The 26252-nt window shown below is 40.5% G+C and overlaps 1 protein-coding gene across 1 annotated transcript in view; it reads left to right on the top strand.

The window, feature by feature from the left end:
• Positions 1-26252, top strand: part of chrna8 (cholinergic receptor, nicotinic, alpha 8) — a 57101-nt gene that overhangs the window by 7005 nt on the left and 23844 nt on the right. Inside the window, exons 2-3 of the mRNA XM_050045189.1 lie at positions 7376-7515; positions 19327-19371. Of these exons, the coding sequence (XP_049901146.1) occupies positions 7376-7515; positions 19327-19371 (185 nt within the window). The remainder of the gene's footprint in view (positions 1-7375; positions 7516-19326; positions 19372-26252) is intronic.

Raw genomic sequence — 26252 nt, 5'->3', positions numbered from 1 at the left:
GGTCACTAATGTGATGAGAGAGATATATGGTAGCCATTTGAAACTGATGAATGCCTTCAGGCCACGTTGAGTGTATTAGTATGTTCAGTGTATCTGTTGAGGTTGTGGATCATGAAGCAAATCTGTGAGCGCTGGGTTTATTGCTGGAAATTGAGAAAAAGAACAACAGTTGCAATCTGGGAGATGCAAGAGAGAGAACAGAAGTGGAAGTATGGCTGCAGGAATGCAGGTGTTTTGTGTGAAAAATTGAGGTCGCCCATTGAGCTTGAAATGTCTTAAAATGTGTTAAGTTATATGAGATGTTCAAGCTTTTTGAAAGTACCTGAAGTACACCTCTGGTGAGAAGGTGAGAAGTAACAGAGTAACTTCTGTATTTTACGACCTGGACCCTATTTTCCCATGTTTTTGTATCCAAAGCCGTTTCCACCAAACTTTTCAGTGTGGTACCTTTGGAACCAAAAGTAGCCCTTCTGACATGGTACCTAGACCCTAGGTCTGTTTAGTGTTTCCACCGCAAACAGTACTCTTTCATGTGGGCGGGGTTGTTGTCACTCACTGCTCCATCCAGCACTCATTGTATTTCCTCCTTTATCAGTCTGCACCTTGTTTATCGTCTGCAGAATGAGGCTGCTCGCTGACATTTTCAGAACAAAACAGAACAGGCTGCAGTGAAAGTCTCTCTCCATGGGATATTTAAAAATAGCGGGTTTGTGCATTTAGTCCTTCTAAGGCAAGCTCAGGGGTTTAGTGTTGCCCCAGCCCCCGTGGTTAAGCCTCAAAACCAGCCAAAACTCAGCCCTGAGCAGAGAGACTGTCTGCTATTGACTAATCAACGGACTGCAGTGTTCAAAGCTCCACTTTTTAGCACCAGGTCTGTGTGCTAGGTACCCCAACAAAGGGGGGACCAAAAATGGGGACGGTACTGAACAGTTCCATTGGTACCATCCACAACTTTTCACAGTGGAAACGGAAGAAAAGGCCAAAGTACCGAACAATACTGTATCGTACTGCATGGTAGAAACGGGGCTTAAGTGACCAACAACAATTTTTGGTCCAGCACTGAATGAAAGTGCTGAAGCGGCTGCAATGTAATCCCAGTTGAGCGCCATCATTTTATGTCCACTAAAAGTGTTTGTTTTTGCCAATGACAAGCTCACGTTATTAATTATAAGACATGTCTGACAGCATTTTGGAAAGGATTCCTACAGAGGTCAACCTCTTTGTTGAAGTGTAAGATCCTTTTTGTTTTACCTGAAACAGACCCGAAATCGCCATCACCAAACCCACCAGACTGCAGTTAAATAAAAAGTAATTTAAGTGTGTATAGGGGCAGCATATTTTCATACCGAACTGGGTGAATCTCAGATTTATTTCAACCAAACCAGAGGTGATGATTGTTGGAACAGTGGAAAGATGAGCCAAGATGGTTTATATGAGTTCTTATTTTGCTTCTGCCAACATTGAATGAAATGTGTTTTACGTTATAAAAGTACTGTTTATTTTAAATAGAGTCTGGTGTGTTTGGCAATGGCGATTTCCTGTTTCTGGTTAAACCAAAAGCATCTTAGTCTTTGACAAAAAGGTCTGTCTCTGTAGCAATCCTTTCAATAAGGGTGTCAAACACTTATAATAACAGTCATGTGGTAGACTTAAATGGACGGTGTTCAGTTGCCTGCAGGGATTACACTGCAGCCTGTTTTCCTGCTGCTGGCTGCAGCACTCTCACTCAATATTGGACCAGTTTCAAAAACTGTTATTCCCATTAGTCACTTAGACACAAAAACATAGGAAAACAGGGTCCAGGCTGAAAAAAAATGAAGTTTCCCTTTAAGCTACACTTAAAATTTGACAGTTTCAAAGTTTATTTTGCCAACATCTAAAGGCACTGACTGACCAATCTTTCCCCTGAGTTTTAAATAAAGGGCCTACCAGTACCATATATTAGCAGATACATGCGAAGGAATGCACTTTTATAAACTTTATAAGCCTGTGTAAATACAAACATACAGTGCATAATAAAAAAAGACAGAGGCATACAGAGGGAGCAGTAAGTAAGAGAGATGTTACATAACTACTGAACTACTGACATGAAGCATCACATATGGGACACTGTAGGGATAAACAGGCAGCTCTCAGGAAGCAGTCCAGATGCAAACCAAAGCCCAGACACACTGCCTGAGGCCGCACTGGAATAAGTCATCACAACTTACTAACAACATGCTGTGTGTATCTAGTGCAGTCTACTGTACCTGTTAGGATTTCAATCTGTTAATGGAGGTTTAAAATATGTTGTCTTCCATCCTGTACTAATAATAATAATAAATCCATAAACTTAATATATCAGTAATATCAAAAAATTGCTAGCATTAATCAAATGCTTTTTTAAAAAAGAATTTGTTAAGTGATTCAAAATATACCACTGATTCCAAATGCTTTAGATCTTCAGGCATGGAGTTCCAGCGCTGCAGGGTCATGAGTGCAAAGGCCCGGTCACCTTTAGCTTTGAGCCAGGATTTAGAAACAGCCAGGAGAGTCCTGCCTGAGGATCTGAGATCTGAGGCTGCACTCTGGCTCACAGGGGAGCAGCGATTTAGCAATGCAACAAGGACCTAAACCATAAAGTGCTTTGAAGGTAATAGGTAAAATCTCAGAGGTTCTGTATGCAAAATTCAGAGCATTAATATAAGACATAGCAGCAAACAACTATTTGCCGTGTAACGATAGAGTGGAGTAATGGCGTCCTAAGAAGAGAATACAGTCACAGTCCTGCTGTGTGTGTTGTAATCACAGATTCTCTGTGGTTTGTTGTTGTGTGTGTGCATGCTTGTATCCCACTGGGTAGCTCATTGCCGCTGCTCTGCACTGCGCTCATACTGCGGTTATCGCTGGCATTAGGATGACATCGTCATCAAAGCATAGCGCCCACCCTCTGGTTCCCCCTGGTTATCACCATTAGCTCTGTCAGCACTGTTACCATTGTTTAACGCTGGCACCATAAGACTAGCTGGCTCAGCCACCTCAATGCTGAGAACCATATCCAGACAACCTATACACTCTGAATGTCACATAGAGTTTTAACATTAGTTCTAAAACTTGTAACCAGTGAGGCTCAGACGGGGCTGATATGATCCCATCTTCTAGTATTTGTTACAGCTGGGGTGCAGGACTTAAACATATACAGCAAATGAACATCTGTTACACTCAAGCCCTTGCCTAATGAGTTCACACATTTCACAGTATACCATAGTTGTGGTGTATGTTGCGACTTTGCCCTGCGGATTCAACTAAGTGATGCGTTTTAAGTCAACCAGCCACAGCAACTGTTGGTATGAAGGGAGAGAGACTAAAATTATTTATTTTATGTCAGACTTGTTTTGTGTTTGGTGTCTTTTTCTGTTTGGCTCCGTTTTCATTTTGTTTTCTTGTGTTTTCTTTTGTTATCTTATATGTAAGTGATGTAGCGAATGGTACAGGTTATAGTTTGTCTTTGATGCTATGCATGTTGACAGTGTGAAATAAAGACTTTTTAAAGGGGGAATGGAGACCATGGCAACAGAGCAGCAGTTAGGGGTGGCAAAAGCTGTGGTGGACAATCTTAGGAAGTGTACAAGAAAAGTTTCTGGAGTGATGCTCCAAATAAAAAGAAACTTGGCAGCAAGCTCACCGCATACGTCATAAACACGTCAACAGTGTTCATTACTCTCACTGCCAGAGGGGGAGACAAAAGCTCCGCACTCCAGCTTTAAAAATCAAGCAGCTGCATTTTGTATTCCCTGTAGACATGAGATTATTTTTTGGCTTCACAAAGGCCTTAATGACCTTTTGAGTTCAGTAAGAGAGATAGAAAAGCTCTAACTTTTAAGAAACTCCTCAACTGATAAAAACAAGATTGAAAAACTTATGTAACTTGTTTTTCAAATGAAAGGTCACTGTCAAATATTACACCCAGGTTTCTGGCTGCAGGTTTGACATTTGTAGACGGGGAGCCAAGATGTTTTTGTAAAATTGGGATGGTCTTTGGAGGATCAAACTATTGACATCAGATTTGTTTTCATTCAGCTAGAGAAAGTTTTAGGAGATCCAGTGCTTGATTTCTGACAAACAAGATAATAACCGACGAGTATCATCTTCTTCAGAGAGGAAGAAGTACTGTGTGTGTTTTTCTATTTGAACATGGACAAATTGTTCAGAATTGTCAGTACTACGCATGACAAATAATTGCAGGAAAGCGATACATCTGGAATTTGTTGCGAGAAATAGAGACACTAGGGAAGAAAATAAAAGCTGGACTTAATTATAGATTAACTGCAGTGTATCCCAGATTGCCACCCATTCAGATCTGTGTTTATTCTTACAGTGGCTCAGTGACAGGCCTCTTTACTGTTAAGCTCAACTCTGTTCAGCTTGTTTTGGCTCGGCTCACTTCACTCCATCGACTCCTAACACTTCTGCTGGCTGCCACTTTCACCCATTATGCAGATTCCCCGTCACACTGAGATTTAGGGGTGCCCCACCTGACACTCGACAACACCCTCACACACAAACACCCAGTGAACTATCTTTGTTTATTTTTGCCTCATTAGCTAATTAGTCATGCACTCAGTCATTGTGGGAGAGCTGGCGTCTTGGCTGTCACTCGGTAATTGCTGGAATATGTTGAGACAACATCTAATTTGGACAAGGGTCACCAGGGAGATGCAGGCTGAGACCTTTTCAGTTCTGGCTCATATGAGACAGTGAAGGATGAGGGAGTCTGGAAGTTTTGTAAATGCTGTGTTGGTGGCAACCTTGGCATGAGAGGGGAAGTTGTTCCTCTCAAGTTTCAGCAGGCGTGGGTGGGCAACTTAAAGCCACTGCGTCGAGAATTTTTATGTGATTATGGCATCTTTAAAATGAGTCCTACCTGTTTTTATTATTATTATTAACCTGTTTATAGCACACTTTATAGTTATGTTTATCAATGTACACTATTTTTAACAATTATATTCTACAATACAAAGACAAATTTTATAACAACTGTATTTTACTATAGTGTCACTCATTATCTGTTCATACACCAGTGTCTACTTATGAGAGCACACAGGTAGGGTTTTGATGAATACACTCATTACAGTGTGTTATAAGCCATTTTATAACCGTTTATAAGTTTATGTATTGCTTATAAATGTTGAATGGAGAATCTACAGTAAAGTGTTATGACTGAAGCTACCGCATTTGGGTCAACACATCTGGCAGAAAGTTTGAGTTGCATGTAAAGCATGTGCCTGTTGAGCAGAGTGGAGCGGTGAGAATTTCTGCTTCTCACTCACGGAGCTGTTTGTTCTCCTTGCTCATTATTGCACCGTGCTCACCTTAAATTTCACCCCACTCTACTCAAATCACTCATCGCTCCCTCGGTAAATGATCATTTTTAAAGCATACTGACATGTTTGCAAATAAGATGAGGAGAGGTCTTTCTCCATAAGGAGAGTCCAAGCTCCTGCCCTCCTCCTTTGCTCCTGTCATAACTACTACAGTGACTAGAGGGCATTGTCACTTGAACTTACATTGTTTTACAGCACTTCCTGTAATGACCATTGCTGTCATTCTTTGTGTGAGGACAGTTTCTGATTACCATATTAGGCAGCCTATGGCGGTGAATTTATTTTAACAGAACCAAAACAAGTTCATTAAACTACTGTGAAGCAGAGACATAGTTTCATGTAACTTTTTCCTGCACATGTCATTCAAGACACAAAGAGAGATCAATGACGGGGCATTGGTGGCTTAGTGGTAGAGCAGGCGCCCCATGTACAAGGCTGTTGCCCGGGTTCGAATCCAGCCTGTGGCCCTCTCCTTACCTGCCCTGCCCATTAAGGGCAAAATGGCCCAAAAAATATTTTTAAAAAAAAGAAAGAGATCAATGATTTTCTTTCCCTACTATACAGAAATTGTCAGCTACTGTTTGTAAGAAGTAATGACAGCCCCTGATTGTTATTTGATGCTATGGTGTATTGCAATGTGATTTTATGTTGTCAATTAATTTGGTGTGGGAGAGGACCCCAGCAAGAACAGCCCTAAATTAAATTGAGCATAGCGTTAGTTCAGGCAGGACACAATGTCAAGCTCAGCTCACATCCCAGCTACATCAGCTAATCTTAAATAGCTCAATCAACTGAAGAAGCAGCTCTATTCAACCAATCTCATTCAGGGTGCCCTTTTTAAACTGCTCTGGTCTGCCTACTGTTGCTGCATCCTCTGCACGCCTCCACCCCAGCTCCTCTTTTTCATGCTGTATCTGACTTATCAATGTCATTTCTGTTTGTCATTGATGCTGGTTCTGTTCTGTTCCCGGGGGGTCTTTGCTGCTGCTCTCCCTGCTTTAGGCTTTCCATAAAGGTGGATGGAAGGGCGGAGAGGTGTGCTCTCTTTGCCTTAAGGCTTCCACGAAGGCATGTGGAAGAGGCTTTCTGCATAGGCCTAGGAAAGTCAGAGGGGCCCCAGAACAGAGCCATACTGAAAAATATAATACTGCAAATGGAGATTAAATTTTCTTTGACTAAACTGGTCCTGACTGAAATGAAATCACTATGATTTAAGGAAAAAAATAACTTTATTTGGACTTGTTTCAGGATTGTGTGTCTGAAGGGTTGATGATGTGAACCAACATTTAATTATTTTTTATAGAAGCATTGCTGAAAGAGAAACAATCCTATCATTGTTCTGCCAAAGAGAAAACATGCTACCTTCATGACTGACTGGGTTTTCTTCTTTGCATCAGGGACTGCGCTGTAACATTCCTTCCTGTTAGAGATGAATGCTTGGTTGTTCAGTGTAAAGCTCTTGATGAGACCTAATGATTACAGGAGATACAAAAAGAAAGCACAGTCAACACAATTTAAGTCACATAGTTAATAATGTTTTCATTACATTCAGCTTATTGTGACTTTATCAGGATTTCTTGAGGGATTTTGTGCCGCATGAACAACAATTGCAATAATAGAGCTGATTAGATTACAGGCATTAATATGTGTGGGAGAATATTCTGAGTATGTTTTATTAAAGTGCAGGGTTGGATGAGTCTCTTTCAAAGATATAAACAGTAGAATGTAAATGCGTCAGTTCCCACCATTGCTCCTTTTCCTTTTTCTGAACATATCATGTCACCCTTCCATTTTCTTCTTTCTCACCTCCTACTCTCTCCCTTTTACTTCTGTACCTCTGCTATCTATTGTTATTCTTTTCTTCCTTCCTCTGCTTCCTTACACCTCACATGACTTTTATCATCCACCTCTTTCCTCTCTGCCATGCTTCCATTTGTCTCGCTGAATCTTCTCCTCTTTCTCTGTCCTTCATTCTTCTCCCATGTTCACTGTCCATCCTCTTTTTGCTCCAGGTTGCCATGGCGGTGTGTACCAGAGGAAGCTGTACCGAGACCTGATGGAAAACTACAATCGTCTGGAAAGACCCGTCCAAAATGACTCTGCGCCCATTGTTGTGGAACTCGGCCTAACACTGCTACAAATCATTGATGTGGTGAGTGTTTGTGCCTGTGTGTGTTTACGCAAGGCTGAGGTACAGAGTATGTTTGAAGACAGGTGGAAAAAATGAGTGTGAGTGGAATTAATCTGGAAATCAACACAGAGAGTGAGTAAGAAAAAGTGAAGTTGATACTCTTTGTCAAACTTTTTGCATGTTGGATTGTTTTTTTCAGGTTTTTTGTTTTGTTTTGTTTGTGTTAAAGTTTTTCCATCTGATTTATCCACAGTGACTGTGGTGCATGCTAATGCACACACCTTGTGCTTACTACACTTCATCTTCCTCTGAACTTAAGACTGTTATTCCACCAGTGGTAGCACCCAACCAAGACTATTCATCTTTGAAATAGCAAGTTCTTTATTTCTCCCCTCGATCTTTTCTTTCATTTTGTGGCACCACAGACTCTCAGTCCTGTCTTTTATTTGACAAAAATAGTCAATCTCACTGTTGAGATATGCTGTCTTACATTTTTGCACCAAGCTGCTCCTCATTCTTCCTCCCTCCTCCTCCTCTTATCATCATCTTATCAATGGCCTCAGATCAAAATGGCTTACATTTAGATGCAAATAGATAGACCTACAACCATTTAGAGTAACAGATCATGCATTCTCGGAACCCATCGGCTGTATTCGGCGTCGGACTTCTGGCAGATGGCGATACAGCCTCTGGGGGCAGACCCCTGATTTTTTGGCATTCTGGTTTGATTTGGGCGGAGGAGGCGAATTTCCGTTTCCCACTTCCGTTTATATATAAGTAAATATGCTGAACCATTGCGATGGATTCAGAGTTTGCAGTGACGCCAATTATGTTCCGCCTCGTTAGTTCACTGCACGGACCGTTTAACCTGGCAACAACTGCAGCCGGCTCAAACATGATTGGTCAATATCAGGCGGACTACAAAAAGCCTACAACTGGAAACCAGGGCTCTTCCGCTCTTCTTCCGGAGGCAAGATCTCCGGGGTTTGCCTACAGACTCTACATTCACTGAGTGTAGAGTCTGTATATAGAGACTACAGATCATGTGACGTGCAGAGATGAGCTGTGACAGTTAAGCATCAATATCTCTGTGGTTGAGTGTTGCTGTTTTTGAAAAGTTCCACATCAGCTGCAGCCATTCTGGTTGTTTCTTAAAAATGACTTAATGGCACTCCTCTTTAATTGCAAGACAAAAATTACTTCATCACATATGCTACGTAAAGTGCGAAGGCTTTGCAAGCTGTCATTGTCTGAAGCACGCCCCACATGCTTTATGTTATGACTGACCCAACTCATTTAAGGCAGGCTGCAAATCATATGGTTCCCCGGCTAACCACTTCATTGACTCTCCACTGGTGGTCTGCCAACCTCACTGTAGCTGAAGTCACTGAAGTCAATCTGATTAGAGATTCCAACTTTACTGTTTATACAGAGTCTAAATAAAGTGATTCAATAAGATGTGTGTGTTCACAAGCCCCAAAGCATTTATTCAGAATATAATTTATTTTCACTTGTACAAAGTGGTTTTGCCAGCTGTGAAGCATCTAATCTGCTCTAAATATAACAGAAGAGGAAATTTATTTGCAACTTCACTGAGAAAATTGAATTCATTCAATACATAACGTATAGAGGGAGAAGAAGTGGTTCCACCTGTTGATACAATTCAGAAGTATGTAATGCAAGTGTAACCCAGGTTATTTTCTGTAGCTGCAAATTATAAATGTCCCATAAACACCTCACATTCACACTATCAATAGACACTAAGATTTACTGATGTTCCCCAAATGTCTCACATTCAGGCTACTGCCTCTGGCAGCGACAGACAATTGTTATGACAAGCAACTCACAATTCAGCTGTTAGATAAAGCTACTATTTGAAAATCAAAGATTACATTTATGAATCAGAGCACTCACATAAAAATGTAGCACTAACAGAGTGCTAAATATTTTTTAAATTTATGAACAACTATCTGTCAAAATTAGCAGAGAGAGGCATGTAAAAACAGCTGTTGCAGCATACTGTGTGAAGTGTACACATCCCCTGCGTCACCTAATGTTATCCCCATGTGGGTTAAATATGCTCAGAAAGAATAAATGTATTCCAAACAGATATAACAGATGTTATTGTGTGCTAATATTTTCACATTAAATGGCTTATTAAAGGTTTACAACCCCACTGAAAATTCTTTCCAATTGGGACGTATCGGCTCAGTCTGATTATGCATTTTTATTCTAGTTGGGCTATTTTATTCTTATTATTAGTGGAACATTAGGGCTCATGTAAATGCACATTGTGACCATTACTGTGTCATGTTTCTACAGTTGCTACATTGGTTGTTTGGGGTCAATCAACATGCACTGCACAAATGGTTGACTCAAATTTTCCCAAAAGGCGCAAGGCAAAAATTTGCTTCATTCTTTGTCTTTACGTATCTTTGAAATAGATTGCACCTACCCAAGAAACATTTGGATGCATAACTCCCTGGAAACCACAACATGTTTTTTTACAATACAGATTCAGATGATAGATGTTAATTAGTGAGCTTTAGAGGAATTGGTAGGACTTTTTTTTTTTTTTTTTTTTTTTAGCTTTGGACAGGTCCAGACTAGCTGTTCCCAGTCTAAGCTTACTGGCTGCGGCTGTAGATTTATATTTACTGTACAGATATGAGAGTGCTATCAAAGTTCTCCTTTAACTCTCTGTGAGAAAGCGAGTATGTGTAGTTCTCAAATTGTCAAACTATTCCTTTAAATACTTTCTGTACACTCTCCAAACCTGAACACAATACCACTGTTTCTACTTCCTCATTTGTATCATTTGAAGTTGTTTCTTAAGACAAAAGCTTCATTCAAAAGCCCAGTTCTTATCCGTGTGTCCTACATTTTACACCCACAAACACACAGTCACAAAAACAACCAGAAACACACAGAAACATCTTTTAGCTCAATATGGCCACAATCCTTCCTGTCAAACCCTCTGCTCTTAAATCGACACTTCTGTGGTTTGGGTAGAGTTTCTGTCACATCTCATATTATGTTTTGCTCCTTCTTGGTTCACCCTGTGCTTTACTGTGTGTTTCCTCCTGTTCCTCATCTCATGCATCTATCCTCTCTTCAACCCACACATAACCCCTTGCCTGTTAGCCCCACCACACAGCCGGAGCACTCATCCAAAAAACCCAAGCCGACACCCCGTCACATCCCTGAGCCAGTCCTGTCACAAGACGTGTATGTCTTCTCATGATAACTACATGCTGGTAAGAGCCGTACACTGGGCTGTTATATAGGATTCCCGTTCTATTATTAATACAGGCAAGTTTTTTACAGCACATAGAAAACATCATTTAAATGTTTTCTTAGAGCTTCCCAACAACAGACACAGAGTCAAGAGGTGAGGTAATCTCGGGAGGAAACATATGGCGTGTTTCAAACACCATGTGGCGAGAACTTTTAGTGCCTTTTGTGAAGGAGAGGTTGATTTAAAATGTTTTTAATTTGGTGAAGTTACAAAAAATGTGTTGTGCTTAAGTTATGGTCTAGTATTGAGACAGTTAAACTGATCTGAGTTGTTGTACATTAGTCATACATCTCCAAAGACCAAAGACAAACATACATCTGTTGAATATGTGTGTTTGCTTTGTATGCACTGCTAGTTGTTACTGTTCACAACATTGTTCACTAATGCCCTCTACACACTGTGCGATTTTAGCAATCTTATAAGACCATTGCATGACACACTGTGAGATGTGGATCTAATAAACTTTGGTACGACGTCAAGTTTGATGTGTGCAGATTGTATGATGGCCGTTTACTACTGAATCGCAGGTTACGACGTACGTCAATATGCAACGTCATCAGCGTGCACCGCATCAGCATACGTCATCCATCTGCGCCATCATAGGTAGCTTGCTCTTCTGGAAGTTGCAGTTCCTCTGCAATTTCCTTCCATGCAGCGTCTTTTTTCTCGCGGTCATGATAATTTTTTATTTTATATACTTTATTAATAGCAGCTGGAGGAAACATCAAATAAACAAGGCTTCTGCTGTCACAGCTCCACCAAACTTTCCTCTTTCTGGGAGTTCCACAGACTTCTTTTTGTTCATTTTACTTCCATGGCAAGCGATCATTTGTTTGGGTTTAGCGCCGGTGTCGCGGTGACCATTGTGTCATTTCGTGCTGCATTTCTATTGGTTGATTAGTAGACGTAGGTCGTAGCAGCTGTCACACTGTGAGATAGTCATCCTAAATTTCTGACACTGTCAGAATTTTATCTCAGGTTATCTTTGGTCGCAAGACGTTGACAACGGCCGTCCTTGAACCTGTCTCACAGTGCGATGTAAGACCACCGTTTTAGAGCCACAACCAAAGATATAGCCACGTTTCTCCCACGATGGCCATCTTTCGTCTGGGACAGCCCAAAATCGCACAGTGTATACCGGCCATAAGTCGATGCATAATGGATAAGCTGGCAAGACCATATGAATAAATGCTTACTGGGCAGTTGTAAATAATGTAAAACTGGTTGTGTGTGTGTGTGCTCATAAGTGTGTGTAATGTGGCCTTTGATTCCTCCATCTGCTCTGGGTAACTCTCTAACCAGGGAAGTGGGGCAGGTCAAAGCCCACAGACACCATGATGATCACCATGAATAATGACAGATACACGAGCAGACTGGCAGATGAGCACAGGACTGGTCACAGTCCAGTATGTGAAGGGGTAGCATGTGCATGTAGCAAACAAAGAAACTAAGGTTACATTTCAGAAATCTGTACTGAAAGGGACTGTTCACCCCCATATCAAATATTCTTCCTCTTACCTGTAGTGCTATTTGTTAATCTAGATAGTTTTGGTGTGAGTTGCAGAGTGTTGGAGATACTGGCTGTAGAGATGTCTGCCTTCTCTCAAATACTATGGAACTAGATGGCACTCGGCTTGTGGTGCTCAAAGCACCAAAAATACATTTGAAAAACTCAACAGCAATGTCTATTTCCAGAAATTATGACCTGGTTGCTCAAAATAATCCGCAGACCTTTATGTGGAAACTGTCTTCTTTTTACCAAACTACAAACGCCATCGGTATTACCTCACAGAAGGAAGCGTGCATCTACTTATGGACCAGAAGCTTGCACTTGTGACAGAGCAAGATTTAAACATTAATGGCAGGTCCCTTGGCTGAGCTGTAATGTTATAGCTAGCTCAATAATGCCATTTGAGCTAGCAGTAGATGCATGCTCCCTTCTGCAGGGTAATACAGTTAGGGGGTTAAGTTTAAGAAAATATTGTGGTTTGGGTTAAAATAAGCAGGCTTGTTACTAAAGTTCAGTTATGTACGTAGCTATGTAACCAATCTCAGAACCCAAAGGTCAATATTTAGGGCATATCTGGCGTAGCCAGCAGATATACGGCCCAGACTTCCTCCTACTCAAGCAGGCCATTTCAATGTATCTATACAAACCGATATATACATATGAATGCAGATCAATAAAAAAACCCTAATGTGAAGCTGACTTATTGTCAGACATAGCCAGAGGGTTTTGAAATTGCATTTATGCCAGTGTGTTCCGCCTCTCCACACAAACTGTCTACCTGAAGTCCAAACAACAAACCGAACTAGAACACTTCCGATATCAAAATCTTGTCCCATGACCTGCAGACTCTGCAAATAAATTACCACATAACAGTACTATGTGAGGTTAAGTACGTTACCAAAGTTAAAATAAGTCAAAGTTGACTTCTAGAGACAGGCAGTCTCCTGGGTGAAAGTCCTGTGTTTGTTCGACCCATCCATCCACCCCGACCTCCTTCCTAAGAGGACTGTGTCAGTCTTTGTACTATGTCATCTGACCTCCTCCAATGCTCCTATCATAATTACAAAGACAACATTGACCAAACTGCCGTGTTTGACAAGTTGTGAGGGAGTACGTCCTGTTACTGTATGTTGCTGTATTGCTACATTTATTTCAAGCAATAGTTTGACATTTTAGGAAATATGCAAAGCACAAGACTGGGAACAAGGGGAAACAGCCTGGCTCTGTCAAAAAGTAACAAATTAATCCAGTTAGCCAGACCCAGACTAGATGGTTCCCCCTGTTTTCAGTCCATATGCTAAGCTAAGATAACCGACTGCTTTTCCAAACTTCATATTTAATAGAGAGATATGAGAGATGCATCGATCTTCTCATCTAAAGCCCCATTAGGACAGGATTACAGGGGGAAGAGAGGAATAAAATACTTTCTGTGCTACTCTGTAATTTAACTCATTGTTCCAGATGCCATTTTAACTGAATAGAAGCGGACATTCTGCAGGACAAGCCAAAAGACAAAACCAGTACCCAGCTGACATAACAATAGCCAAATCGGCCTATATGGTGGTGTTGACATGTTTCTGTGTTTCACAGTAGCAAAAACATTTTTGACTTCCTCCATTTTCACATCAAATTTCACACTGAGCTGATAAAGCAGAGGAAGGAAAAGAAGCTGTTATTGCAGAAAAAACTCAGTGGGTAAGTTCAGCTGCAATTATTACAGAAAATACACCCATATGCGTGCCAGACAAGATTAAAATCACTGACCAGCACAGGTCTAGAGAAATAAATCCAGTCCGAATGGGGCTTACTCACCACAAGAAAGCAAATAAGGTTTCCAAAAGTGTTTGCTCTAAGTATTGAATCTGAATGCTTCATATGCCACTTCCAAGGTTACATGTAGTACATGCATGTCTGAAAGGAAAGAGAGAAAGAATGGAAGAAACAAATGAAACTACAAAAGCTATACATCAAAAGCTGTTGGCATGGTGATCATAGTGTTACTTAACAACTCTTCTTGACATTCCAAACATTCCTCTTTGGTTTGGTATTGCTTTGCGCAATACAATGGCAGTTTTCTGCTTTTTTTCACATTTGATTTGATCAAGCCTGAGACAGAAAATAAATATAGAGAGACACTTGCTAAACCACGCTGTGTTGCATGCTGCAGAAATTCAACCACATCCGGTGAACCATGAAAACACAAAGGCATCCTGTTCACCATCCATTTTACAACGCCCTGTTAAAGATCTGTTTTTCAGGAAATTGATGAAAATCTAGGGTGAAGTCTAGTGCAGGGAGCAGAATAGAGGATTTTGAGATTTGATTCATGATTTCAGGATTTCTTGTCTTCAATTTTTGTCTGTTGAGTACCTCAGAAACACTGATCCTCTGATCTGGACTGAAAGCAAATATGGCAGTCATCATCATGTTCCCTCCTGAGGATAAAACATAGATGAAAAGCCAGTTCTGGGACAATTTACACAGAGATTTACAGTAAAGCATCAATTCATGACAGCATGTTTTTGTCCTTAGCAATATGATGTCAGATGACTTGCAATAAATTACAGTTAAGGAGCTTTCACTGAATGCAAGTGTCCATCAATCCCTCGCCAGTCTGCCTAAAACCAATCAGAGCAGATTTATGAGGAGATTAGAGTGTTCATGGTGGCTGTGACAGGGTTGATACTGCCTATTACAGCTGAGAGAAATCCCACAAAACACCACAAAAGAGAGGGCAGGTACAAAACACAGTGAAAACACAGCAACCTCCCAGATCTTCACGATTGGCTCAATTGCACACACACACGCAAAAAAGGGAGAGAATATATGTTGCTTTGTGAAGCACACAATGGAAGGCTGTTCTATTTCAGCAGTGGAGAAAGGAGGCTGTTTAGAAGAGGGACAGATCAGAAAGGACAGGGGTAGATAAGATTGGAGGGAGTTAAGGAAGAGATGAGGAGGCGGGGATGAGAGAAAGAGCAAGAGAGAGGCGGCGATTGTGTGAGAATCGATTTTCACTACAGAAGTAAGAGCAGTGAGTTTGCTTTGTTTGTCGTTGATGACAGAGTTTAAGCACCTTTTGAAGTTCATCCATTCTTCTTAATAATAAGACACATGAAGTTAATGGATTTTGATCGTCATGTGGTTATTATCTTTATATCTTGAACATACTCCTACTCATATTAGTCATTCATTCATTCATTTATTATTTTCTGTAACTGCTTATCCTGTTGGGGGTCACAGGGGGGCTGGAGCCTATCCCCGCTGACACTGGGTGAGGGGCGGGGTACACCCTCGCCATACTATTGCAGGGCTGACACATAGAGACAGGCAACCATTCACACTCACATTCACACCTACGGACAATTTAGAGTCACCAGTTACCAAACCTGCAGGTCTTTGGACTGTGGGAGGAAGCTGGAGCACCTGGAGGAAACCCACACTGACATGGTAAGAAGATGCAAACTCAGGGGCTCCCCCACCCAGGGTTCAAACCAGGAACCCTCTTGCCTCTGACCACTGCACCACTGTGCCATTTTCATATTAGTGGTTGTTCCAAACCTGAGTGTGTAGTTTATCCATTATCATAAATTATGTTGCATCATTTTTCGTGTCAAAAAGTCCTTTTTCTGAGAAAAGTGTGGGGAAACCTGAGGGGGAGAGACACTCATGAGAACCCTAGTCCTCTTAGTGGAAAAGCTGAGCTGATTTGAGTTTCTTAAATCCAGATTCAAATATATCTGAAGCATAAAGTCATTCAGCTCAAACCTGCAAATGTGCACGCTTAGTCAGAGTTAAATGTCCCCTGTGGAGTGCTGGATGTTACAACTGGGTCCCTGTTTTGTGTGTATCATTGGTGGCACGATTCACATCATGCTGTCAGTTTAACACTATTCCACTGATCAACAGCTGGTAACAATAACGTTGACATGTTTAGACTGGAAATTACTCTTTGGTGGGACTGCTAACAACTCATGGGCATTTTACAGCCCAGTTGCCAGATCAAAACGTTGGCATTTTACTCTTTCTGCAAACTATGAATATGTTACATTTGTAAATTTCATACGTATCATATCAACATTTCTAAAGTGATGAAGCATTTGAGCTGACTTTGTCATCAGGAGGTGTAGGGGGTGGGGGTTGGTATGTCACCTAGGGGAGATGCCTGCCAAGCTGCAGACCACTGTTTGAAACCACCAAACAACAAATCCAATTTTAATTTAGCAAGTCATTACTGTGTCTTCAGTGGCTATTTAGACACCAAACGTGGGTGCTTTTTTTGAACCGTTGCTGTTTTTCCAGTGGGGATGGTGACACAAAAACCAGCTATTTTAAGCCAAAACATGATTGCCACATGATAACCACAGCATTGTTGAAATATGAAGAAACTCAAAGTTTCAACATATCTGCCACATAATAATGTGCAAATGTAACATATCCTTTGTTTGCAGAAATGTACAATGCCAACATTTTTTCTGGCAACTGGGTGGCATTTTCAATATGAAAAGGGACCCCAACTGCTTTTTTTATGAGAGGCCACAAGCCAAACAGGTCTTTTGTAATATATTTTATTTTAGTGTATCATCTGTTTTAAATATTTGTTTGTTTTCAAGAAAATTAAATCACATTTAAGAACTCATCTTCAGATGTGAACGTCCACTGCTTTCCTTCACTACAATGTAAACCCATCTGGGGCAATACTTGAGACTGAGAGTAAATAACGTGGTATAAAGTGCAAGAAAGTCTGGGAGGGAGGAGAGGTGGATGGATCAAACAAAACAGGACTTCTGCCCAGGAGACCAAAGGTCATGTCCCATGTGAAACCAAAAGTCACCGTTGTTTCAACTTAATGTTACTCACTCACAACACATATTTCCAGTCACACTGAAGTATTTACATTATGTCAAGTGACGTGATGTGAATGTGTTTTTCAGCTGTGCATCACAAAAATGCTTTTAGATCCATGTTTACACAGATGGGGTCAACTGATAGTTGACTAGTAACTGTTTGAAATTGTAGAACCAGATAACATGGCCTTTTTTTAAATTTATGCACTGGCATGTTTTCGCAAGCATACTTGTTCATTCCCATTTACATCAATGAAGGTGGACTAAAAATACTACACATCTCAGCATAATGCAATACAGCTCAACCTCGCCACAAATCATGTGGCTTTACAACTGACTAAATATTCACTTACTGTTTGTTCGGATGTGTGTATTGTGACTTGTGCTCAGGGGACCGTGTTTGTGTGTTTTCTATTTTATGTTATTTTTTCCATTGTTGATGTCTCTTGAAGTGTTATTTGTGGGAGGTTTATGTTCTTTTGGTTTGGTTAATGTTTGTTTTGTGCCTGGTTGATGTTTATGTATTATGCTGTTGGATGATGGTGGGTTAACATACCAAATGTTTGGTTTGTTTTTGGTAAATGTGTCTGAATCATCCATGACCGATGGGTCATGTAAATTACCAAACAAGAAAATAAAATACTCATTCATTCATTCATTCATTCATTCAAACTCTGTGACATGGAGTCAAAGGAAAAGTGTGCAGTGGCTCAAGAATCTATAATCTAACAACATCAGCTGCAAATATCGTACACTTTATCACTGGCCACATTTTCTCTTCAAAGACCTTTAAAAGGACTGCACTTATGATTTTGCCAGTTTTATCTCATTAACTACAAACTGTGCTTACTTCACATTACTGCCAAGCATTTTGAAAAGCCTCGATATGGCCCCTCACTCCAATAAGTAAAGGACTAAGAAACTCGTTATTCAACAACCTCAAGGTCTGATCTAAACACACGCCTCTGTGACTATCTCTCAGCATAAGAACAAGCTTCATTTTTCAGGTTCCACCTCTGAAATTGTATCCTGAGAGCGCGAGGAAAGCAGGAAGAAACGAGCAAAAACAGTGAAACTGTGTGATAAGAAAGAAAACTGTACAGTAGATTAGGTCTGGTGGGATGAGAAACAGAAAGAAATAAAGTGAGAAAAATTGATTTCATGATTTGATTTTACCACAGTAACATTAAAGGAAAAGTTTTCAAAGGGTTGGACTTGTGGTGTTATTCCAGCTTGTGTAAAGATAACGTGATAAATCACTTGAGAGATTCTGTGAAAATAAAAAGGACTAATCCACAGAGAAAGAGAATAGAAGATGCTCTCGAGTGGTTTGTACAGTTTTCAAGGGTAAGATAGAGGTAATACGTCAAACACACAGTGCACCAGTGTGTAACAAGGAGCAAAACTTGTCGCTGTCATGTAGGATTGTGCAAAACAGACTCCAAAGAAGTCCATTACTACCTCAGACTTTTTTTGGCTCTTCTTCCTTGTGGCTCTACCTCTGACTTCTTTCTATGCTTTCTCTCTTTGCTGTCTGATGAATTATCTCAGCCTCTGTCTGTTCTGATTCTCTCTCTGTCAATCTTGATTCCTCTCACTCTCTCCTCCTTAGTTTTTCCTACCTCTACGCTCCCCCCTTTTTTCTTTCTCTGGCCATTTGACCATGAACTGACCCTTGTGAAATATAAAATGCAGCTGGAGCTACTGAGTCTGCGTATTTCTGTTTTCATGACGCATATAGAAATTGTTAGAAACTCATCTCTTTATAGAAGAGCCTCATCCTTTCTTCTCAGTGTCATAGTCTATTTTCTGTGCAGATTGCTTTTTGCTCTCTTTTATTGTTTTTTTTTTTATTCCTCATGGTTTATGATTGCATTTGTTTAAAATGGCAAAACACAACTTCTGTCTCATTACATCACAAGAATCTCGTAAAACAGAATAAAGCTGAGTGCATCATTGTCATTCAGAGTGCACGCCAGCTCTGAGTCATCTGGGTTGCAGTTTGACTTCATAGCCGATCTGTCTCGTAATCCCACCTCATGTTTACCAGACATGCGGTATTTATTTTTTATTTTCTCACCCTGCAGAATAATTTCTGTCTACAGCCATGTCTCCTAGCCGCTGATTGTTCTCTCTCTCTCTCTCTCTCTCTCCCTGTCTCCTCCGTTTCCCTCCAGGATGAAAAGAACCAGGTGTTGATCACAAACGCTTGGCTGCAGCTGGTATGTCTCCCCTCAAAGCACTTCTTGTGTGATCACTGTGTTATAATTGTCATTTGGTATATTTTTGGAAACTGTGTGTGATGTTTGTGTCTTGTGGGCTCTGCCATTCATATTTTCAAAAAGTGTTCAACTGCTTTTGAAGTCAGAGAGCCAGGTATGATTGGAGCTGCAACCAATAACCTTTTGTTGCCAACATAAAACATCTCTGTGATCCCCCACATAAGAAGTTAATGCATTTCATTGACTCTCCAGGGCCTCATGTGATATAAGATATAAAATTCAATCTTAAATTTTATGTTCGGCAGTTGTGTCAAATGACATAGGCGTGTTCTTTCTCCACAAAATAAAAAGGCAATAACATTAGGTTATGTCAAAAATGATATATTATGCATGAGTTTTTTATTCTTCTATGATATTAAGCCAAATAATAGCATGACAAATATTTATTCTGAGCAATAGGCTATGTCACAGGATAACGAGGATAATTATATTATTAAGGCAGCATATCATGTTTTCAAAGATGTTTTCTCATCACATTTCTGAGCTGAACACTGGGCTACTTTCGTCTGCCTTTTTAAGCCTTTATATTTTACATTAGTTGCTGTTATTACATCTAAGCCATTCTAGCGGGATAATAATGGTGCATATTGATTAGGCCTTCTCCTAATTGATTTTGCTGGGTGACAGGACAAGTAATGCTTGCAGGTTGTATCAGTCAAAGCTGGCTAATTGAGCTAACATTAGCGCCATTAGTTGGCTGATAAAACTGTCTCTGGCTGACATCTTTATCTTTACAGCTGACGCGTTTTAAAATGAGAATGCCATAAAAGGTCTCATAAATATGCACTTGATGGCCACAAAAATGAGACTGCGTTTAGAGGCTACACCGCCAAGACTCAGGAAGTCAATCAACCCAGTCGTCAGAAAAAATGCTGGCATTGTATATTTCTGCAAACTATAGACATGTTACATTTGCACATTATTATGTAGAGAATATGTTGAAACTTTATGTTTCTTTACATTTCAGCAATGTTAGTGTGCAGTTAGATTTAGACACAAAAAAAACTTGGTTACGGTTGGGAAAATATCATGTTTTGGCTTACAATACTTGCTTGTGGTGTCAACTTTTCAACTTTTAGCAAATTTATTTCTAAAAAGTGACTAAGTGGCTAAGTTACCTGCCTGTCCACGCCATCAGCGTGTTCCTCCCCCTCTCAACTCTCCTCGTCTGCTGTGCAGTAGGTGTGGGACAGGAGGAGAGGAGACACTGCTTGCCTTTGGAGTTCAGTTGTTGTGAGGTTCTATGGTTACACCGACGCTCTTGCTCTCTGGATTGGAAGCACAACAAAGTGCACGATACCCTTTCAATCTTGACAACATCAACATTTCAAATGGGTCCCTTTGTACTTCCTGTTGGAATGTTTTGCAGTTGCATCCAGTGACAGGAAGTAAACATTGACTCAAGCTATTGCCTAGCAATGCAATTCCAGTGAAACGCTCTATTGTATAAGTGCCTTAGCTCTCAATCAAGTGTTGAGGATTTTCCTATTGAACCTGATTCAGCAAAGGTTTAATGTCTTTGTTATTATGCAACAACCAATATGCAAATAAGCCCATGGCATCATCTGGCAACTTTTAGCTTTTGGAGCTAGTGCTAGCTACTTTCATTGGGAAAGAGTTGGCAACACTCATGGCACTATCTAAGATTGAAAAACAGCAACAGGTTGCTAAAACACCCATGTTTGGTGGCTTAAAAGCAGCTGGAAACACAGCAATGACTTGGTAAAAAGAAAAGAAAACATTTGTTTGTTGGTCTTGAACAGTGATCTGCAGCTTGGCAGTCATCTTGCATAGGTGGCACATCATCCACCATCGCCTCCACCTCCAAATGACAAAGTCAGCTCATATAATACATCACTTTAGAAATGTTAAAATGATACGTACAAAACATACAAATGTAATATGTCCATGGTCTGAGGAACAAACAATGCCTACATTTTTGACTGGACTAAGTCAGTATATCCTCACCAGATGATCAGAGGACATGGAATTTAAAAAACACCATTGTTCTTGTATTGCAGTGTAACGCTAGCAGCGCTAAGTGTGATAAAATGTAGATTCAATTGTTATATCATTAGCCCTGACTGATTGCTTAGCTTATGTACTTGTTCAAATTGTCACTTTTGACATTAACATTACAAGAGAAAAGGTTTTTAAGACGAGAACTAACATGTGTAACGCAGTCTTGGTGAAGCTGGCTGGTGTTGGTGGAGTGTAAACTCCCACAAATCAAAGAGCTGGACAGAGCTGCTAACATTCACCTAAACTCTGATAGCATTCAAAACCTGCCTCCACACAGTCGTGAAGTCTTGGCCTTGGGTAGATAAACCCAATGTGTACTTCACATCCCCTAAACTTCTGAACTTGTTTTGCCAAGTATTTCTCTTGCTACAGCCCCATGCACACTTTGGCATGACGTGAAACCCTGACAGACCTGCTGTGCCTATTACAGTTGCTAAGACACAACTGGCAGAGGAGAAGTCGATTGTCAGATTGCTTAACATCTGTACTGCCATTCAGATATGCAGAAACTAAGCTACTTAGCTCACTTAAAGCACATCTATCCCATTATGGAAAGGTGACAATAAGTTAATGGTTCAGTGAATATGCATTGTAGTGCTCAGGAAAATGTTACATCAGCCAGTCAGGTAGGAACAACAGCCTCATTATCACAGCAGCCCCAGTCAGAATAGCCTATTAAGGATGTCACAGCCTGCGCTCGTACAGGTTGAGTTGGCTGCTGACTGGCTTACAAGTTATGAATGAATCAATTATTCAGGAAGCTATCTCTTTAATATGAGCATCCACTTTGGTGTAATGGCTTAAGGGTGCTTTGCAGATGCAGCAGATTTTGAAGGAGACTTGAGAAGTACATTAAGTAGCTCACAGACAGTCAGACGGAGAAGGGGCAGGTTCACCTTCGCTGCATCGTGAAGGATTTAAGGATTACAGGTTTATCAGGCAATGAATGTCTCACATCCGAATGGATAGGATTTTATGTGGTTTTTAGCTGTGAGAATTGTAATGAGCTTAAGTTTTCTAAGAACTGAGTGTTACTTTTGTCTCTTCCTCTATAGCCTGTGATTACTGATGGTGGAAAAGTGACCTTTAAAGGGTCACCATTTTATCTGGACTTTAATATAGTGCTGGATATTCCTGCCTAAATCTGAATACAATGAAGGTGAACAAAAGTGTGTTTACTGAAACTCTATCAGCAAAGAGTCTTTCCGGGAGCTGTGTAGCTGTGAATCTAGATAATCTGTAGGTCATGCTGTCAACAGTTTTTACTGCGTTCTATCAAAGAAAAAGTCCATATTGAAGTGTGGATTCCTGACCTGCAAATATTTACAAATGATGTTTGGGTCGGGTTCAGCCTAAAACTGACGAACATGCTGTCTGTGTTGAGCTACTTCTTGTTCAGTGCTGGGTTTGTTATTTATGTTACAACACATGAACACAACACATAGGCTATTTAAGATGGCAAATATTCATGTAAGTTAACGTTAGCTAGCTAATGATGGAGGACGTCAAACAAAATTTGTCATCACCTAACCTTATCCAAAGCTTTGTGTACTTGCTCCAAAGATTCTGGCCTTTTTAGCCAAGAGCAGGCTTTGCTGGCAGAAATAATAAACTAATTATAGTATACAGCAGGGGTGTCAAACATACAGCCTGTGGGCCAGAACCGCCCCCCATGGTCCAACTGGGCCCACTAGATGACTATACTAAGAGGTGCAAGGTTTCAGGAGCAAGTTAAACCTGCTTTGCCTACTTCATGTAAAATTCTGCTTCAGAGGCTTTTCCACCCTGACCAGAATACAGTTCTGTGATATAACAATGAATGCTTATTGTGACCATGTTTGAAGATATTGTCAATCAGCAGTTCAAAGAATCTGTACCGACTGTATCACACCTGTATCTGTACCAGGAAACGTATGGATAAATGCAAATATCATGACAGTGACTGACTGAATGTGGAAAAACTGAGCCATATTTTTGAAATTGCACTTATATTTCTTAAGACATCTCAGGCTGTTCATCTGTTTTATAAAAGAATGAATGTCTACAGAATGTAGCTGTACTACTTTACATAAAAAGAAAGGGAAAAAATTGGAGCTGATGTTATTTATAGGTTACTGTGTGATGTTTAATTGGTCTGACCCATTTGAGGTCAAATGGGGCTGTATGTGGCCCATGAACTAAAATGACATTGACACCCCTGGAAAGCTGTAACCATGGTAATAATAGTAGCATGACAGGCAAAAACCCAGCGCTTTAATAATGTTACATTTACTGTGTCGGGCTCCAGTCGGGTTCGGGCATAAAAAACAGGTTGCTTCTCAGGTTTGGGTTGGGTTTCCAAGGCTGGGGTTGGGTTTGCAGAGATATACAGCCCGAGGTACACTTAAGCAATATGACACAAGAGAGTGTACTTTAACATCAACTGTGGCACAACAGTGATGCAGTCAGGACCATGGCGCTTGCAGGTAATTTGAAATAAAGACCAAAAAATGTTTCAGATATATTAGCTTAACAAATATTGACTTCCAGTATGCTTATATTTACATATTCAGCTATATAATATTTTCAGGATTGTAAAGAGTTTTCCTATAGATTTTAGCCCATATACATGGATATATAGAGTATGCATGTGTCCAGTATGTACCAAAGCAACAACATCAGCAGCTTCATCTTCCTCCAACCATTCATCAAACTGAGTCCGCTGTAAAGATCAAAATTAAAAATTAAACGGTCCATTTTGTAGCAGTTTGGTAGCCTTCTGGTATTTCCTCTGGCACTGAAAACGTTGCCATGGAAATGGTGGTGTAATATTTTTAGTGATAAGTCAGGTGTGTTGTTGTGCTGATTTGAGCACATTTTAAATGTCTTGTGGACCTGGTCAGAATTACTTGATGTATAATCTTTTCCATATAACACCTGTTCACATTGAGGTCTGTGGATTATATCTATCAGAGTATATACATTTAGAATTTACTTGTAGTTACATGAAAAAATAGATAACCATAAAAGTATAACTAATCATTTACATGCAATTTATATTCCAATTATCTCTTTGCAGCAGCCAAAGTGCTAAATATTACATCATCTCCCCAACTATTTTATCATTACTTTTCTTGAATGCATGATATATACTGCACATTTGCATCCTACACCCTCTCCTGGGGCTTGCATTCAGAGAATACATTTCACAGTCTCTTAAGAAGTATATAGTTGTTTCAAATTAGTGACGCTTTCTTAATTTTCTGTTATGTAACTCCAAACCTATTCTTAGACAGCTGTTACCTTATGTAGCCCAGTGTCCTCCTCATCTATTCCTGACAGACTACAAAGTTACTGAGCTGTAATTTGTTCTGTTGGCTGTTAGTTGTGCTTTCCCAGCCAACGTGAACAACATGAAAAGAAGGCTGTGTAGCACCAAACCGCCAAGGCCCACAGTTGACAAGTGTAGTGATTAAGTCATTAGCTGCGTGAGTGGAGACATATGTCAGCAGGCCCCCTTTAGATGGATAGCATCTCTTTGAAATGGTTCAATTCAGACACCCTCCTTTAAGGATTTGGGACTGATTGTAAGGTCACTAATATGGACAGAAGCACAGATGGATTTGCATGTGCACAAAAAGAAACATGCACACATTTAACAGTCCCAAGAGCACATTCATGCAAACACAAAAATACACATTGCACAATATCCATATGTGTATGCCCATGCATACACACCAACATACACACACGCACATAAAGGCACAAACAGATGTACCCACTGCACTGTGGCCACATTAGCAATGGGACTGTGTTTGCTCCATAGAGAATGTGCCCTTTGGCTACAACATCTGAGTGCCTCCACCTATATGTGACTTCTATAAATACAGTATACTACACACATACACACCCACAGAGAGACACGACAGTACTCACACTAATATGTTTACTATTCCACAGACCACACATCATCTTGCTTTGTATTGTGAGTCATGAAAAGAGGCACAGAGGCAACACACATTCACTCTTTGTGCCTTTAGACGCTTTGATGTTGGGCTCAGTTAGCCCCTTGCTGAATACGGACCCACACTCAACTGGGAGTGTAGGGGTCACTGCCAGCAACTGTTGGCTTGGCAAGGTTTCTCTGCCAGGCTTCATTAGCAGAGCTGGAGACAAAGTGTAAGAGCCAGCAGTTTGATGGAATATCAGCCCAGCTAAAGGGACAATGTTTGACTTCGGATGGTTTTAGGCTGATCATAATTGTAAGAAAGTTCTGCGTTGCTTGCACTGGATATGCTTCATATTACAGGAGATGCTGCATAGATGAGAATTCAGTTTGCGTGCCATTGTACCAACACTATTTAAGCTGTGGAACGTGTGATGCTGTCAGAGCTGTGAACATTGCTAATAATATCAGCAACAAAAACAAAAAGAGCAAATCGCCTGGCTGGGATACAAACCAAGACACACAATGTTAAGAGTCTTAAATTTGGCATTCATCTTTCTCACGCTTTGTCATTTGCTCACTTAAAGGTGCTGTTACGTAACTCTGGAGAAAGATAGGTTATTGTTGAGTCTCATTCCCAGGTTGTCGAATACTGACGCTTTGGGTTGATAGTCAGACTAAACCACCAATCCAAAGTGTGGTATTTGAAGACCCGGGAATGAGATGTATTTCCAGTCAACCACTCATGGTGCGGCGTATGCAGTGATGTAGGCCCTGCGCCTGACCTTTGTGGTGAAGAGAGAGCTGAGCTGGAAGGCGGAACTTTTGATTTACTGGTCCATCTACGTCCCAACCCTCCCCTATGGTCTGGGTA

This window comes from Epinephelus moara, chromosome 5, assembly GCF_006386435.1.
Source record: "Epinephelus moara isolate mb chromosome 5, YSFRI_EMoa_1.0, whole genome shotgun sequence".
NCBI lineage: Eukaryota > Metazoa > Chordata > Actinopteri > Perciformes > Serranidae > Epinephelus > Epinephelus moara.
The sequence above is the reverse complement of the archived record's forward strand: the minus strand, read 5'-3'. Positions and strand labels throughout refer to the sequence as shown.